This window comes from Pezoporus flaviventris, unplaced genomic scaffold, assembly GCF_033815535.1.
Source record: "Pezoporus flaviventris isolate CSIRO_AGI_PZ_B2104156 unplaced genomic scaffold, CSIRO_AGI_Pfla_v1 ptg000054l, whole genome shotgun sequence".
Classification (NCBI taxonomy): Eukaryota; Metazoa; Chordata; class Aves; order Psittaciformes; family Psittacidae; genus Pezoporus; species Pezoporus flaviventris.
This window is the reverse complement of record NW_026892602.1, coordinates 8,655,938-8,671,809: the sequence shown is the minus strand read 5'-3', so window position 1 is coordinate 8,671,809 and position 15,872 is coordinate 8,655,938. Positions and strand designations below refer to the sequence as shown.

Here is a 15,872-nt window from a genome sequence, read left to right as displayed (position 1 = left end):
ACATGCAGTAAAAATGCATGCTTTATCACCAAGATCACTTAGTGAGCCATATAAGAAAGCAGAATTGAAGCTGATTCATACCTTGTTGCCCCAAATCCAAATTTTGCTTTCAGAAATTTGAATATATGCTCATCTGACTCAAGATTAAGAATTTTCTACAAAGGATGGGAAAAAGAAAGGAAATTATATTTTAAGTATCAAAAAAATGAAACTTTACACAATAAACTTCTTTTTCATCATTTAAATGAAACTGTGTGGCAATACAGGCTTACTGAGAGAGGGTGTTTTGCAGTCAAACAAGCATTGAGTTTGTAATTATGGTCCTGTGGTCCAAAGGGCAAGTTACTTACTTTTTAGAATATCTACTAGGGTTAGCTTCTTATTTACAGATAAAGAATTTCCAGCACAGGTTGTTTTTTGCTGTGCTCTTTATTTCTATGATTTATCTTTTAATTTCCACATGTACTAACTTTTAATCTGTTGAAAGAGATCTCTTGAAAAGACTAAAACTCTAAGGTAGAAGAAGTGTTACAATCACAAATGTCGGCAGACAGCTCTGTGCACAAGAAGTAACTCAAAAGTATGGCATGGTCTACAAAATATTTATAACAAGTATTCATTTTTAAGTGCATTCTTTGAGAAGTAAATTCAGTGAAAAACTTTGCAAATGCTTAGCAGTATCAACATGCAGTATAACCTACAACTACTACAAAATTACTGGTGAGCTTCAAGTTACAAATATGTATTCCGTTATTTGGTGTTAATTTATGAAGTTTTAAGAGTATGTTTAAAAACCTATAAATCAAAAAAGATTAGCAAAACAATCTTTTATTTCCAAAACACAGTCTCTGAAATGCAGTGAAATGTCACTGCGATTTTTATTTAACAATATTACTGTAGATAGTTAACAAATAGCTTTTACCATAATAAATTTTTAAAGTTTCTATATTAAGGAATATTTGCTTACCTTGATGAATTTATTTATTACAAGAGTCAAGCACAAGACTAATAGTACATGGAGGATAAGTTTCCCAAGCCTATTAAGCAAGGGACCCTTTTTTAGGTTTTTCTAGAAAGAAGAAAATATCAGTATTTCAGTACTATGTTGGTATGCATGTGGAACAAAATATTAGTATTTCAGTAAATTTATATGTATTTGGAACAAAAGCAACACAGACTACTTGAAATAGATTGTATGCTAGGCCAGATTATATTAGGTTCACGTAAGCACAAATGTACACAGAGCCAAGTATCCAGAATATTTTATGGGAGGCAGATCCGTAAATCCAAGACAAGTCCTGCTGAGACAGAAGTCTGTTTATGCAATTATTTTTTTTTTTGTAGGATCCAAACTGCAGCTTACACTATCATAAAAGTTAATAGCAATCACAGAATTACGGTGTCTGATGTGCTTGGTTTTACTGCAGTTAGTGTAATTGAATTCATTATTTGATCATGCAACATTTCTGCGGCTTTACGCTATAGTAATTCCTCTAATTAGTAATTTACAATTATAATGTAGATAAACTACTCATTTACGTCACTCTTTAGTACTACAAAAATATTTCAGTACCTACCTGGATTGTTCTTGCTATCAAGACAGAAGCATTAAAACTTATAAGTAATGATCCAAGAATCATAGAATTAAAGAACTGTAAGACACAGACTAGCAGCAATCCAGAAATCTGAATGATATAAAGCCATGTAACCTGTAACAATAGTAAGATTTTTATGCCTAAAAAACTTTACAGTCATACCTGATTTTCTTTGAATGTTTTTATAATTTACTTCAACATTAATTATTTTTACAAAAAAAAGTATCATCTTGTACTGAATCATTACACTTAAAGCCATTACTATATCCTTTCTGTTTTTATGTCCTGAACGAGTTAGGTTAATATTTTATACCTACGAAAGTCTGATTCTATAATAAAGCAGGTAATTTAAACAATTGCAGAATGACGGAAATACTAATAACTTAGTATTTGGAAGACGTTTTGTATTTTCTTTAGTCAAATAAGTGTTTCTGTTGCAGTCTCTAATGACTTTATGACTAAAGAGTTACAGTTCAGTGGAGTTCAGCAAAAACAACAGATGATTTCTCTGACTTTTTTTCTAACAGTTTAGAATAGCTCTGTTCGAGCTATGCTAATTCAGCTGAATGCAGACACTAAAACCCAGATGATTTTCTGATACAGTGGTGACAAAATGTCAATTTTATCTGATGCAAAGATCCTGAGTTCAGTCTTATATTACAGCAGTAGTTTAAGTCAGTATCTAAAGTCCCAACAAGCTCCAAGAGGTTTAAGTAGCACTTTTTGGAAAATTAATATGCAATAGCAGTTGTGCAGTAAGTCCGTTTTGGTATAATTCAGGATGAGGCTGGCAATTTGCAAACTTTCAAGGTTGCTGATTAGTCACACTAATTGCTAACTCCAGCTTACATTTGCAAATATAATGAAGAGTTTAGAAACTGTTAAATAAACCATAGATATCTTGATATACAGCCACCATAATAATTTTCAGTTAAATTACTACAAACACTAATACTGAAGTCTGTTTTGAATTTAAAATGAAACAAACATGAGCAATGCTTCCTCCCACTGTAACCTTCCTTAAAGTAAAGTTAGAACCTTAGCAAGGTTAGAACCTAATGTAAGCTTCTACAAGTGCTAAAATAATCTTGGTACAATTTCACAGGGACATTAAATTCAAAGACACTGTTTTCATCTTCCTCAATGTATTTTATTTCCTAAGATTGACTGCAAATGATCCCTTAATCTAATTACACTTGTTTTGCTTTTTGTTTCATGCAATTCAGCAACACAGCAGTGAGGATGTTATCCTATGGTGAATTTCAGTGTATGAAAGCTAACTGCTTCTCTTGAGCAATCTGATCTATCTTCTTCCTTCTGTTTGTGGCACAGTGCCTAAACCTAACTTTCAAACAGGGATGCACAATACTTGAGGCCAAATTCATACACTGTTATTACTTCAGTTTAGGCATAGATTTTTTTTCCCCATGGACACTTCCAGAGGACATGCTCAAGCTGTGGTACTGGATCAGCTGTTAGGATGGTGTTTAAAGGTGTCAAATAGTGCAAAACCACAGCTGTGTCTAAGCAGCCAAAAATTAAAACAGCAGAAGTGAATTAAGTAAAGTGAAATAAAATCAGCTGAAAAAAACCCAGAGATGATGTTGCTTTGATGATTCATTTTTACACTTGCAGTATATATACGCTGTGATTAGTTAAAAGCACAAAGCAGCACAGTGTCTTATCTGTATTACTTTTGGCTGAGCCACTGGTTAGTAAAATACCTCCAAAACTGTTAGCTTTATCATAGGAAAAAAAATATTTAAAAAAAATGGATATTTCCAAACATAATCTTACCTTTGCTGTGGGAAGCAAGTCAAAGCAGTCTAGTACAAATAATGCCAATGCTTGTATCAGCATCATAAACTGATTAAATTGCCAAGTCAGGCTAAAGAGAAATGTTGCTATAAATACAGCCATAAATGTCAATTTCTGGAAGGAGGGAACAAGGTTTTATTTAACTTTATAGTTTCCTTCATTAAAAAATCCACCAAAACCCCTAAACAACCCCCCAACAAAACCAACCAAAAACCCCACCTTAATTTGTCCATTTTAAAAACCATTTACATGAGTTTTCTAGCTGCAATAAGTGCTTGGAGGATAACGGATATTTTTGACAGTTACAGATTCTTGTATTTATGCCTGTATTTTATCACTGTAGTAACACTTGCAAAACAGCGGTGAGATCTCAGTTTCAGCCCATAGATTAATTTGCAATATGTGTTTTCCTATACTATAAATAGCAATTATTTTATCAAATTGAGGAGTCATAACTTCAGAACTGTTTGTCAAAGAAACTGTATCACCTATTGGCTTTTATTCTTACAGATCAGGACCACATCTTAAATTTGGAAACAAATTAAATCAAAGAAATTCTTTAATCCTTGTGCTTTACAAGCTTATTTCCTGCCTGCTTTGTGTTACTCTAATGAGTTCATAAAAACACAGGACTCTTGTACTCTTCAGAGCTTACCTTTGTATTTTTTCACTGCTGAGCGTAGAATCATATAATCATGGAATGGTTACAGCTGGACAGAACCTTAAAATAATCTAGTTACAACCCCTCTGCCATGGGGACACCTCACACTAGACCGTGTTGCCCAAGGCTTTATCTAACCTGGCCCTGAACACTGCCAGGGATGGAGCATTCACCATTTCTTTGGGCAACCTATTCAGTGCCTCACCACCCTCACAATAAAGACCTTCCTTACACCTGACCTGAACTTCCCCTGTTTAAATTTAAATCCATTTCCCCTTGTCCTATTGCTACAGTCCCTGATGAAGAGTCCCTCCCCAGCATCCTTATAGGCCCAATTCAGACACCGGAAGGCTGCCATGAGGTCTCCAAACAGCTTTTCTTCTTCAGGCTGAACAGCTCCAACTTTCTCAGCCTGTCTTTATAGGGGAGGTGCTCCAGTCCCCTGATCATTCTTATGGCCTCCTCTGGACTTGTTCCAACAGCTCCATGTCTCTCTTATGTTAAGGAGACCAGAACTACACACAGTACTCCAAGTGGGGTTTCACGAGAGCAGAATAGAGGGGCAGGATGACCTTCTTCAACCTGCTGATTGTGCTCCTATTGATGCAGCCCAGGATATGGCTGGCCTTCTGGGCTGTGAGCATACACTGAAGCCAGCTCATATTCAAGTTCTTTGTATTTCAATTACATTTAAATTAACAGAAGGAGTATCTGATTAATGTTTTTAATATTATAAGTGATTTGTGTGTGTGTATTCTCTGCTGTAAACGCTTATTAAGCACTTTGTCATAGGTTTTCTAGACAGTTTTCTGATACTAATTATACTGTGTCATACATGTTAGAAATACTCACTTGTCGAGCAGGCTGTAAATTAGTTCTGAGTAGGTATGTGATGGCTGCTATCTGAACAGCAAAGAATGGTAGTGCCCAGTTCTCTCTTAAAGGAATGGTGAATTCTACTCTTGTAGTATCTATTCTGTACAAAACAAACAGAGTTTCATAAATTTAAAAAAAATTAAAATACCAGCTTGGTGACAGAGAGGTTGTAATGACAGGCATCTTTGTGGTACTTTAACTTCTTATGGATACAAATAGTGTCTCGACACTCTAGCTCCTTCAACATGCCTGGCTCTGAAACAAATCGTTATAAAATTTCTGTAAGTCATCCATTGTATCTGTATCTAAAATGTTGTACTTCAGCTTCACTTACTGTTAAAAAACTTACACTATGGTAAATCTTACTTAGAAAGCATAGCTTGGGTAGTTTAAAAATGAACAAACAAAAGCCAAAACAAAACCGTTCTCAAAATGTTGAGTTTTCATGTCACAGGTAATTCTACTTCATTTTTTAGTTTGTAAAAAGCATGTATAAGAATAAACAGGTATCAGTTTCTTCACAGTGACCCCAGTGCCTCAGATCTGAATACCACTAAACTGGTTAGGAACTTCCAGGCATTTTTTGAATACTCTAGCACAAAAAGTATGGAATGGTAGTGAGTAAATCATCCCCAAAGGGCATTCATTTACAAAACCTGAAAGTTAAAACAAAAAAAAATTGCCTTTTTTCTTGTGTAGAGGAAATGTTTGCTAAAAACTCAAGTAAGTAACACATCTGAGTCATGCTAATAGGGATGAAAAAGATGTCTAAAATGTAGTAACTTGGTAGCTTCATCTGGACAGAAAGTCTTTATCCAAATCAATGCCATTCTATTTGTATAAAGGATAACGTATAAAGCTTCCATTATGAGAAAGATGGACAAAACAGATCTGCTCCAAATACTCTGTAAATGGAAAAGATGAGTTCATGAAATAAATGTGAACTACTGCACACTGCATGTACTTTTTAATTACTTTCATCTTTGGAGAAAGAAACATTTTACCTCTATATACTTATTTATTCTGTAATGGACATGCTTGCAGATAAACACCTTTAGAGCTGCTGATTAACATATCAAACAGTTTTGATAGAACTGACACTGTACTTTTCATTTTCCACATTAATTCACAGATAACAGCCTATATGTCACCAGTCTTAGCTTCATGCCAGCTGCTCACTACTAGCATAAAGCCAGTTCTTCAGTTTTTTTCCCCAAACTGAGAATTCTCAAAATGATAAAGCACCAGAACAAATGAACTGCTGCCTTTTTTCTCTGAATCTTAGTGCAAGAGGGAAACTGAGAAGCTGAAATTCTGACAGTTTTAGGTTGTTGAAGGAATCCCTGGAGATTGGGTGTGGGTCAGTCAGGAGAGATCTGAAGGGCATATATACAGGTGTCTTTAACACCTAGGATATCCTAGGCTGGAGATCACAGAACATCATCTTACATCATCTGGACATCCAGACACATCTGAAAGATGTAATCCAGTTTCAGAGGCCAATTTAAGACAAAATTTTCTACTCAAACTTCTTGAAACTTTAAAATCCTAGTCTCAGTCTGATTGTTTTTTGATTATTCTGCAGTATTTAAATTTTTTTTTATTTATTTTTTTTATTTTCTGCCTAATCTGGAAGAGGCCTTACAGTTTCAATTTTTGGCCAGCTAATCAGCACTTGAAGGTTTAATGCCTTACTGCTTTACCTTTGAAATGAGGTACAATTTTAGAAAGATAGAGGGTTTAATCTCACTTACCTGTTTGTAATATACCAGCAAGCTGCCAACAACCCTGAAAGCCACGTTCCACTAAGAAGCCAGCTTGTTACATACAGAGCAATGACATAAACTGCCTGAAGTCCAAACAAAGTGTAGATATAAAAATAAACAGGTTCTAGGTATTGCTGTAAAACACAAGAATACTGATGTTGACATAAAACACTGATGGGGGCTTATAGTTAGTATGAATTAGGTTTTGCTTTTACAAATTTAAAAGGTATCAAGAATATTTCTAATTAGAAAATAACTATAAAAAGGGGAGCTATGATTCACTGCACAATCTTCATAATGCACTTACAATCTAAAGCCATAAATAAATGCCTACCTGAATTGGAAGAATCCTATACAGAATGCTGAGAAACACCTCCTGGTAAACATTCATTCTTTCAAGTATGTTAATTGTCCTCACAGATTCAGTTTTATTGTCATATACTAAACCATGTAAACCTTAACGATAAAGAGAAATTGAGATTATCATTTTCCTCCTCCATCTTCATCTGAACAGTGAATAACTTTTTCAAAGGTATTCTAGGATCGGTCATCAAAAATGGCAAACTTTGAATCAAGGATTCAGATCACATTACCTCTGAATAAACATGACCTTGTGAGGTCTTCACTTTCCCTGCTTCGACTCTGACTCAGAGTGTTAATACAAGCACTATATATTTAATAACATGTAACATTTCTTTTTACACTTGCATTCCTAGCATAGAATCTGTGGTACATACTGGATATTGAGAACCATTCTTGTCATTACATTAAATACAGGTGATGTTAATACTGACAAATGTATAGTATAAGCAAAAATTGCTAGGGAGCAATAATTAAGCATCTAGGAAACATGAGAATGTCACAGGAAGTCCCATCATTGTATAGGATTTCCTTGGAAGCTGCTTATTGTGTCACTTACTGTTCAGGCATACAGCAAAAAAATGGCCCTTTCCCACAAATAGCTGCTAATTCAAATTAAACAAGAGAAGAATAAAAATGAAAGTAATATACTGAATAAACCAGCAAGGCTGAAACTTAACAGATATGGAAGTTATCCCTCAAAGTGATTGCCTTCCTCAGAATGTGAAGGAGTGACACAGAAACCCCTATATCATTGTGAAATTTATTATGTCCATAACTTAGTGGCTGCCTGGCACAGGAACAGAATAAATCTGTCTAAAGTACAATTGTTACACTGTTCTTTCACAGTTATAGTATTCCTTGTTCTCAACTAAATTTTTTGAAAAAAATTAAAAATAGTCAGCTGGCAACATGAAGTAAAACTTACTTTACAGTTTACAATACCTTGCTGGATGGAAGCAGCCTGAATCATCTGTTTGTAGTAGGAGTAATAAAGTCCACATTCTGTCCTGAATGAAATCTCTCTTTCCACTTCCTGAAAGTAAAAGTTCATATTATTTCACTTTCTGTTTGCTTTTCACAATCATATGAAGCTGCTTTCAACTCAAATTCTTGCTGCACCAGGGAAACTGATCTATACAGTGGCTTGTCAGTGCACTCTATGTGAATCAGCTCAAATAAAGGGTGTGAGACAATGGGCTGAGGTGTCAATGCCTCTGGTACCTGGGAAAATGAATATCCATTTTGTGATTCTGCTCAGAATGCTGTTCAGAAACATTTTGGATATTTTACTATTCTTCTGTAATATTCAATATTTAGATAGGCACACTGGCCAACAGCTGGACTTTTGAGCTGCAGATGTTTGCTCCATGCATTTAACCTTTTCTTCCAGATACAGATGTTCCATAGTGTTCCATGGCTGTGCCACCTTAAGGCTCGACTAATTCAGTATGCTTTACATGGAACTGCACCATAATGCTACTCTGGTATTTCAGCTGGCAGGGTATGCTGTTTCCCACTTGGTAAGTGCTGTTTCTGGCAGTTAGACAGCTATTCATCACTCTCATACTTAAATTACAGATCAAAGGAAAAACAATTCATTACTTGTTTTCAGGTGTAAGTAAAGCTGTTATTTTTTAATCTTAAAAAATTCAAATTATTTAAACTAGGTACACTTCAAGCTGTGTCTCTTTCTTGGCTAATATTGCAGTAGATGGACCCCAGTGAGATATGAAAGCTGTCCCAGAGAAAAGTGGTCTCAGAGCAGGATATTTGCTTTCGAATTCACTTCCTTTTGTTAAGGACTCATTAGTTATGAAGATCTAATGTAATTTAACAAATTCAGAGTCTTGAGCAACCACATTTAAACAAAATACAACTGCATGAACAACCAACATGAAGGGAATTAATAGGCATCATATACAAAATTGTTTTATTGTTAGTGATCTTTTTAGTAGTTGATACAGAAACATCTCAGCAAGTATCTCTCATAAGCAGTGAGTTAGAAAAGGTTTACAGTGAGACTTGAAAATCAAATGAGATTCCTGTACGTTGTGTATGTCCTGGTTTTGGCTGGGATAAGAGTTAATTTTCTTCCCAGTGCTGCTGCAGTTCCGTGTTTTGGCTTTAATCTGAGAATGATGATGATGTTTTAGGAGTTGCTAAGTAGTGCCTAAGTTAAATCAAATACTTTTCAGTCTCTCATGCTCTGCCAGTGAAGAGGGGCAAAAGAAGCCAGAAGGGAGCACAGCCAGGACAGCTGATCTGAACTAGCCAAAGAGATATTCTGTACCACAGAATGTCATGTTCGGTATAGAATTGTGCCTGGCGAATTGGAAAGGGAGAAAGCTGCTCGCAGATGGGCTGGGTGCTTGTCAGCAGGTGGTAAGCAATTGTATTATGCACCACTTGTCTGTTTTGGGTTTCACTCCTCTCTCTCATTTTCCTTTACATCATTATTATCATAATCATAGCTATTATTTTTTACTATATTTAAATTATGAAACTGTTATCTCAACCCACAGGTTTTACTTTTTCCCAGTTCTCCTCCCATCCCATCCAGGGTAGAAGGGGTGTGAGCAAGCAGCTGCATGGTACTTAGCTGCTGGCCGGGTTTAAACCATGCATGTATGCAAGTTATTAAACTTAAACGAGATGTCTAAAAATAAACTTACTAATTCAGCTTTCTTTACAGAAGTACATTACTGAAATAACAGAATGTTACAGTTTTCTGTGATTTTTATGAATGCCATTCTGGTTAATGCAACCTTACATAGAATCTCCACTTTCACCTTTCTTATACCGCCCTGTCTCTTTTGCTGAACAGGATCAATACTATTTCAAAGCTAACATAAAGGTAGATAAAAGAGCATACTCCTTCCCCCTCTACTGCTCACTACAGAATTTTATCTCAAATCATCTGCTTTATTGAAGTAAACTGTTGACAAACTAAATCAATATTAGTTCTGGTCTGAGAAAAATCAACAAATAAAAATGCATCTGATTCAATGCAAGCTCACAGTTAAACTCTCCAGCTGCTCTGTGACATACAAATCATTGTAATACCAGCAGAAGAAACTGACATTGGCACTAAATACTAAAAGCCATACACTTAGCAAAGTGAGAATGCTGGAGCTCAAAAGAGATCTAGTTTCACATTCATCACTACTGAAAAGTTTTCTACTACCAAAATGTAGCTGATTCCAAGATTCCAAGTGCTCATTACAAAAAAAAAAAGAAAAAAAAAAGAGGAAGGAACAAAAAAAGAAGGAATGTTAACATTTGGAATTTATTAAGGGGGAGAGAGTAGTCACAGAGGGGGATCTAATTAGCAAAACCACATTCAAACATGATTAATTTGTAATCCTGGCACCAGCTGTATTCAACCAAATGCTATAGTTTATGAGACAAACACTGGTGAGTTTTACATCTGTTTCATGCTAAGATAACATCTGTTTTACTAACAATACTTTTCCAGTTCTACTGCAATTTATACTTTTCCTAGTATTCCACGTCAATACAAACATAAGGACTTATGGGTAAGCATTGTAAGAGCACATGCTTATCTTTCTGTATATTCAATTAGTGAGTCTTTAACAAATAAGTTAACCAGTGTTCCAAGTTAAAAGAACCCCAAAACTATCCTCCAGGATACATATAGAGTTGCATACAATTTCAATTTACGTAACTGTATCTTAACATTAAGCATTAAAATCAAAATACAATGGACTTCCTCTCAAATGCAAAACTCTAAAAAACCCTTAGGTTTCCTCAAACTCTTTAACCAAGTCATTCAGAATACTGAGCAAGTAGCAAAGGTCTGAGTTGAAGTTTTCTATAAAGAGCGTAAGTGAAGCTCCAAGTACTTTTCTTTTCTGACAAGGCTGAAACACAATTTGTGTAACTGAAAATATTTTTAGTTGTACAGTTTAAGGTCAGAAAGATTTGGAAGTAGTCTCAACCACACAAGCAGAAATGCATATTATACACACATGTACAGCTGCTAACAGTGCTCCCAGTTGAGAATCACGCCTTCAGCAAACAGATTTAATGCTTGTATGTTGTCTCTTGGCTGGTTAACCTCATGCCCATCTGTTAGAATGGCATGGTTCCTACTCAAATCAGACTTTTGACCCAGGGTAAAAGTACCCATAACTACACAACTTCTTTGAAAAAGTACTGGACTACGCTGCTTCTCTTTGTGGCTTATGCATTCGTTTTCTAGAGTACTAATTAGCAGGCTACCCACTTCCCCACCTTTTTTCATCTTTCTTTTATATTCAAAATGTATAAAGAGAAAATAGCAGCACTTCAGAGAAAGAATCCCCAGATTCTTATCCTGCATCTTGGAAAGATTTAAAACTTGATAGTTTTATTCCTGACTTCTTGCAAGCAGTAGTTTTATTAAAGTAAAATTCAATAGTAATAGTTTAAAGGGTTACTCAGAAGGGATGAAGATTCAATGAAAACTAGAAGTTTATCTATTCGTGTTATAGTATTCCTTTGCTGCGTGGCCTTGGCTCATTTGAAGTTTCTTTAGAGTTTGCATCTGAACAAGCAATGCAACAGCTGAGAGGAGAGGTGATGCCATTCTCCCCCTGCAGATCCTATTCCTGGAAGATACTATATTTGAGCAGCAGGCACTAAACTGCTATTGAAAAATAACTGAAAAAAGACTAGCCATTTTATGTGTTGTGCCAGAAAGTTTTCAGAAAACTGAGAAAATATTTTTGGATAAGAAATCTGTTTTGGCTTTCACCATCATAAACAGAAATCTTTGTTGTTTTAATGTACTTGAGAGGACAGTCAAACTTTTCCTTTCAAATTGTTTGGTCAAGATAAGTGATTATAACCTTCTGTGATCTCTGCTAGAAATGTACACAAACACAGCTTCTGACTAAGTAACATGGTATTCTGGTATTTTTTCTTTTTTTTTTTTTTTAAATTGTTCTTCTAGGAAGTTTTGGAATAAAAAAGGGAATACCAATCATGCAGCTCTTTCACAGCATAGAACACTCCTCAAGGTCTGCATTTTCAGTTTTTCTGATAAGAAAATAATTTTGTATCTTTCTGCAATGACCATGGCAAATTTATCATAGCAGGTATATTTATTAACAAGTAAGAACAAGATTCACACATACTGCAGCAGCTGAAATAAATACCCTGTTGAAAGCCATATTCAAAAAATAAAATAAAACAGTAGAACAACTACAGAACAGGTTTTCTAGTTGGGTAAGCCATTACTGGAAGATGTCCAAAACTGAGCTGGCTTTCTGTGAACTGCAACTGAAATTACAGAAAGGCACCCACTACTTTAGGACATAAGAGTTGTGACTTAAATTACTCAAAAGTTAAGAATCATGACTTTGCATAATGAACTCTCTTTACTTTCCATTTTTAGGGTTGAATTTAATTGGCAAACTGCACAATTTCGTAACTATGCAGTCATGATGTTCATGTATCAGTGGGGTCTTCAGAGCGAAACCTCCACCTTTTGTACATAAATGGTATTTATTATGTTCATACATAGCCACAAGTCCATGCCTGTTTGTACTTCAAGTTATATAATACCTGTGATATTAATCAATCTTGGGTTTTAGTAGGAAAAGGCAAACCTAAGATGTACCTTCAACATATATACCATCTATCTATATATTCAAAGAAAGAGGAGAGTGGGTACAAAAGAGTATTATATGTATAATACACAATAGCGCTTGTTACAGTAAATTCCAACTATTTTTATTACAGGAATATAAATGTTTCCTGGGACAGAAAAGGTGCATAGCAGGAAAGACACACTGCAATGCAAGTATTCCAATTAAATACATGTACTCTTTGAATTACATTATATGTAGACCTAACAGAATGATTTTTAGAATCTAAAAGGAAAATGACTTACCTGCTTCTTTTCTCTGGTTAAATTTGGATATGTGTACAGCTGCATTATTTTCCCATGCAATGATTCTAGAAAAAAACTAGTCAGTCCTGGATCTTGAGAATAGCTGGGTATACATTGGTGAATGTCTGAAATATGCTTTGAGGTTTGCACATTTAGGATAACATCATATAACATTAGTACTGAATAGTAAGAAACTGTGCAGTATCACAGTATAAATACAATTAGAGAGCTCTGTACTAGGATTTTGCATATTGTTTGAGTTCTGTTTGACATTGGATTGATCTGCATAAAAGAAAGACAATTATTCAGCAACATATAGTAGATTGTTGAAATTCTGTTCTAGATAATGATCAGTGGTTGGAAGAACTGTAGCTACAACTCAGACAGGAGCTGTGTAGCAATACTTCTAGAGAAAAATTAGGGAAAGATATTTGTAGTATTTAAAGTATTTAAAAAGTGGTGGGAAGCACAGCTTTTTTTTTTTTTTAATGAAATATTCTATGGTTTTGAGCAAGTTCCAAGAAAAATACATAAATAAATGAAATTTCAACTAACACTCATTAATGTCCATGAAAGCACTGATGAAAATATGAAAATGGCTGTTACCTTAATATTGGAAAACCACAGGTCATTTTCATGCAGTGTAGCAATGTAAACAGAAGTAAGAAATCCAAGAGAGATGGCAACAATTCCACCGACAGTTATGGAGAGTATGTTCCACAGCTTTCCACCTGTATGATCTTAGAAGAAAAAAATTTCATACTCTAATTGTGAAACACATAACTCAATTTAAAGGAATTCTGGAAACTCATTTATATATTATCTGTGCTAGTACAGTTTGCATTCTATAGGTAACAGGACACTTGGTTTTAAGAGGTCTTTACGGAGAGGCATTTTTTAATAGCAAACTCAAGTGTATTTTATTTGCATGCAAAGTGAAATGAAGTGTGCCTTAACTGGTAAAATGTAGTTGTAGTTTAAGAGCACCATGATCCTATAAAAATCTAGATCAATACCACATCTAATTTTTACATCTAAGTTGAAAGTATCCTCCAGAGAAACTTTTTAATTAAAGCAATACAGGATGACTGCTAGATCACAAAGTAAGAAATTAAAATCTTCTTTAGACATCTTTAAGTGGCTGCCTGGTTTTGAGGGATTGCTTGTTTTTTGTGAAAACCCAAACCAAACTAAACAACCCAACACTGAAGGTTCAAAAGTCTCACTAAGAGACTGAACAGCAGCCAAAGCAGCCTTTGATAATGGTGTCATGCTTTGAATTGCAGATGATCTCCTGTTGACATCAGAATAAGATTATAGATAGAATGATGGGAAAGAAAGGTTGTGTTTCTAAGTAGCTCAATCAATTTATTGTACACTTATATTCCTGGAGTTTTTTATAGGCTTTTTTTTTCCTTTTTTTCTTTTTTTTTTTAATGTTGATATAGGACTTAATACAGATGCTGGTGATCTGGAATCGTATCTGTGAAATTGCTATTTTGTATTGTGTGTGACATCTACATAATGGGTACCAAATATGCAGTTCAAGGGAACTGAGGGGTGGCCTGAATAAGAACTATGATCACTTTCCTGTTTTGTACATAGCCTAAGTGTACTTGAAAGGAGAGCGACATTGTTGTTTCCCCATATCTACCCAAACTGGATATACAGAAACATTTGCAATTCATATAAAAACGTCTCCCTTAAAATAATTAAAAAAAAAACAAACCGAAGAAACTCTGCCAACTCTAAAGCTCCAATTCCATAGAAAAATGCTCAGTATTTCATTACTTAAACAGATCCTTAAGACATTTAACACTTCATTTAAATTTACCTAGCTAGTCTGTCCTATAGTCAAAAATCAAGTGTTTGCAGCTAAATTCAGATTTCATGTGCAACCTGCTTATATTTAAGCAGCACATTCAGGTCTTCAAATCCTTTTATGTTACCAATGATATAAACTTGGATTTGTTTAAGAATCTATGATGGCTGTATGAAATCCGAGTGTCTCACTGATACCAAATTGACAAAAAATATTCTCATCAATTTAAATTAGGATTTTAAAACAGAGATGAGATTGACATGCAGTAATTTGCATGCCCTCTGTCTCAGGCAATTAATTTTGTTGATATTCAAGTATGCAAATGTGTTTGGTACATACCTAGTTCTATCTTGTTCTTATGATAAGTACCAAAACTTAAACACTACTAAAAAGCCAGAATGTTACAATCCTTTTCATTACGCACCAGACAGAATTTTTCTATCAGGCTTTATACTCTTCTCCTCTGAAGGCTGTTCTTCAGCTTCTTCTGTGCATTTTCCAACCCTTCTCTGTCTTACAGTTGTCATCATACCAGCCATTTTAATTCATTATTCTTCAGTCTGACCCCTAAATGGACATATACAAGCAATGCATCTTCTTACCCAAACACTCACTTAATACTGTATGAAAGATCTGAAAACAGAAGCATATTTTACTGCCCTCTGAGACTTTGACTTACAAAACTATACTGCAGTTGAAATGGATCTTACAAAAATGCAAGATTTTTTAAAATCTGTACAACTCAGAGTGCAAGTGAAAGTACAGAAAACATGATCTTAAATATGTAAAGACTTAAGTTTACCATTTTACATAGTCTTGAGCAGGTTTTCAGAATGGTTCCTTATTTTGACTGCCCTCCCTTTTAGCCCTTGACTCAAAACACATGCCAGGCACCATTTCTTTGAAAAAGTGTAAGCCCTTCAAATTAAAATTAGTCCTTTCAGGGTATTTTGGTTGGGCACCTAAAAGAGAAAACCGATTATTTAAATCCTGGCTTTCAGGAAATACCAAGGAAGGGGGCCATAAAATGCAAAAGTGATACCAGAGAAGTGTGTCATAAAAAACTAAAGAGATG

At 34.9% G+C, this 15,872-nt stretch overlaps 1 protein-coding gene across 7 annotated transcripts in view; it reads right to left on the bottom strand.

The window, feature by feature from the left end:
- DPY19L3 (dpy-19 like C-mannosyltransferase 3) overlaps positions 1 to 15,872 on the bottom strand; it is a 33,790-nt gene that overhangs the window by 16,800 nt on the left and 1,118 nt on the right. For 5 of the 7 annotated variants that reach the window (XR_009746173.1, XM_061469128.1, XM_061469124.1 and 2 more), the window contains exons 2-11: positions 15,222 to 15,364; positions 13,582 to 13,715; positions 8,022 to 8,112; positions 7,051 to 7,172; positions 6,705 to 6,850; positions 4,927 to 5,050; positions 3,393 to 3,527; positions 1,578 to 1,709; positions 968 to 1,069; positions 82 to 155 (exon numbers count right to left, since the gene is read on the bottom strand). Coding sequence is in view for 6 of the 7 variants with exons in the window: in XM_061469128.1 (XP_061325112.1) it covers positions 82 to 155; positions 968 to 1,069; positions 1,578 to 1,709; positions 3,393 to 3,527; positions 4,927 to 5,050; positions 6,705 to 6,850; positions 7,051 to 7,172; positions 8,022 to 8,112; positions 13,582 to 13,715; positions 15,222 to 15,336 (1,175 nt within the window). In the remaining variant the exon portion in view is untranslated. Of the gene's footprint in view, positions 1 to 81; positions 156 to 967; positions 1,070 to 1,577; positions 1,710 to 3,392; positions 3,528 to 4,926; positions 5,051 to 6,704; positions 6,851 to 7,050; positions 7,173 to 8,004; positions 8,113 to 13,581; positions 13,716 to 15,221; positions 15,365 to 15,872 lie in introns of those variants that run through there. The other 2 variants (XM_061469127.1, XM_061469129.1) reach the window with 2 other exon arrangements.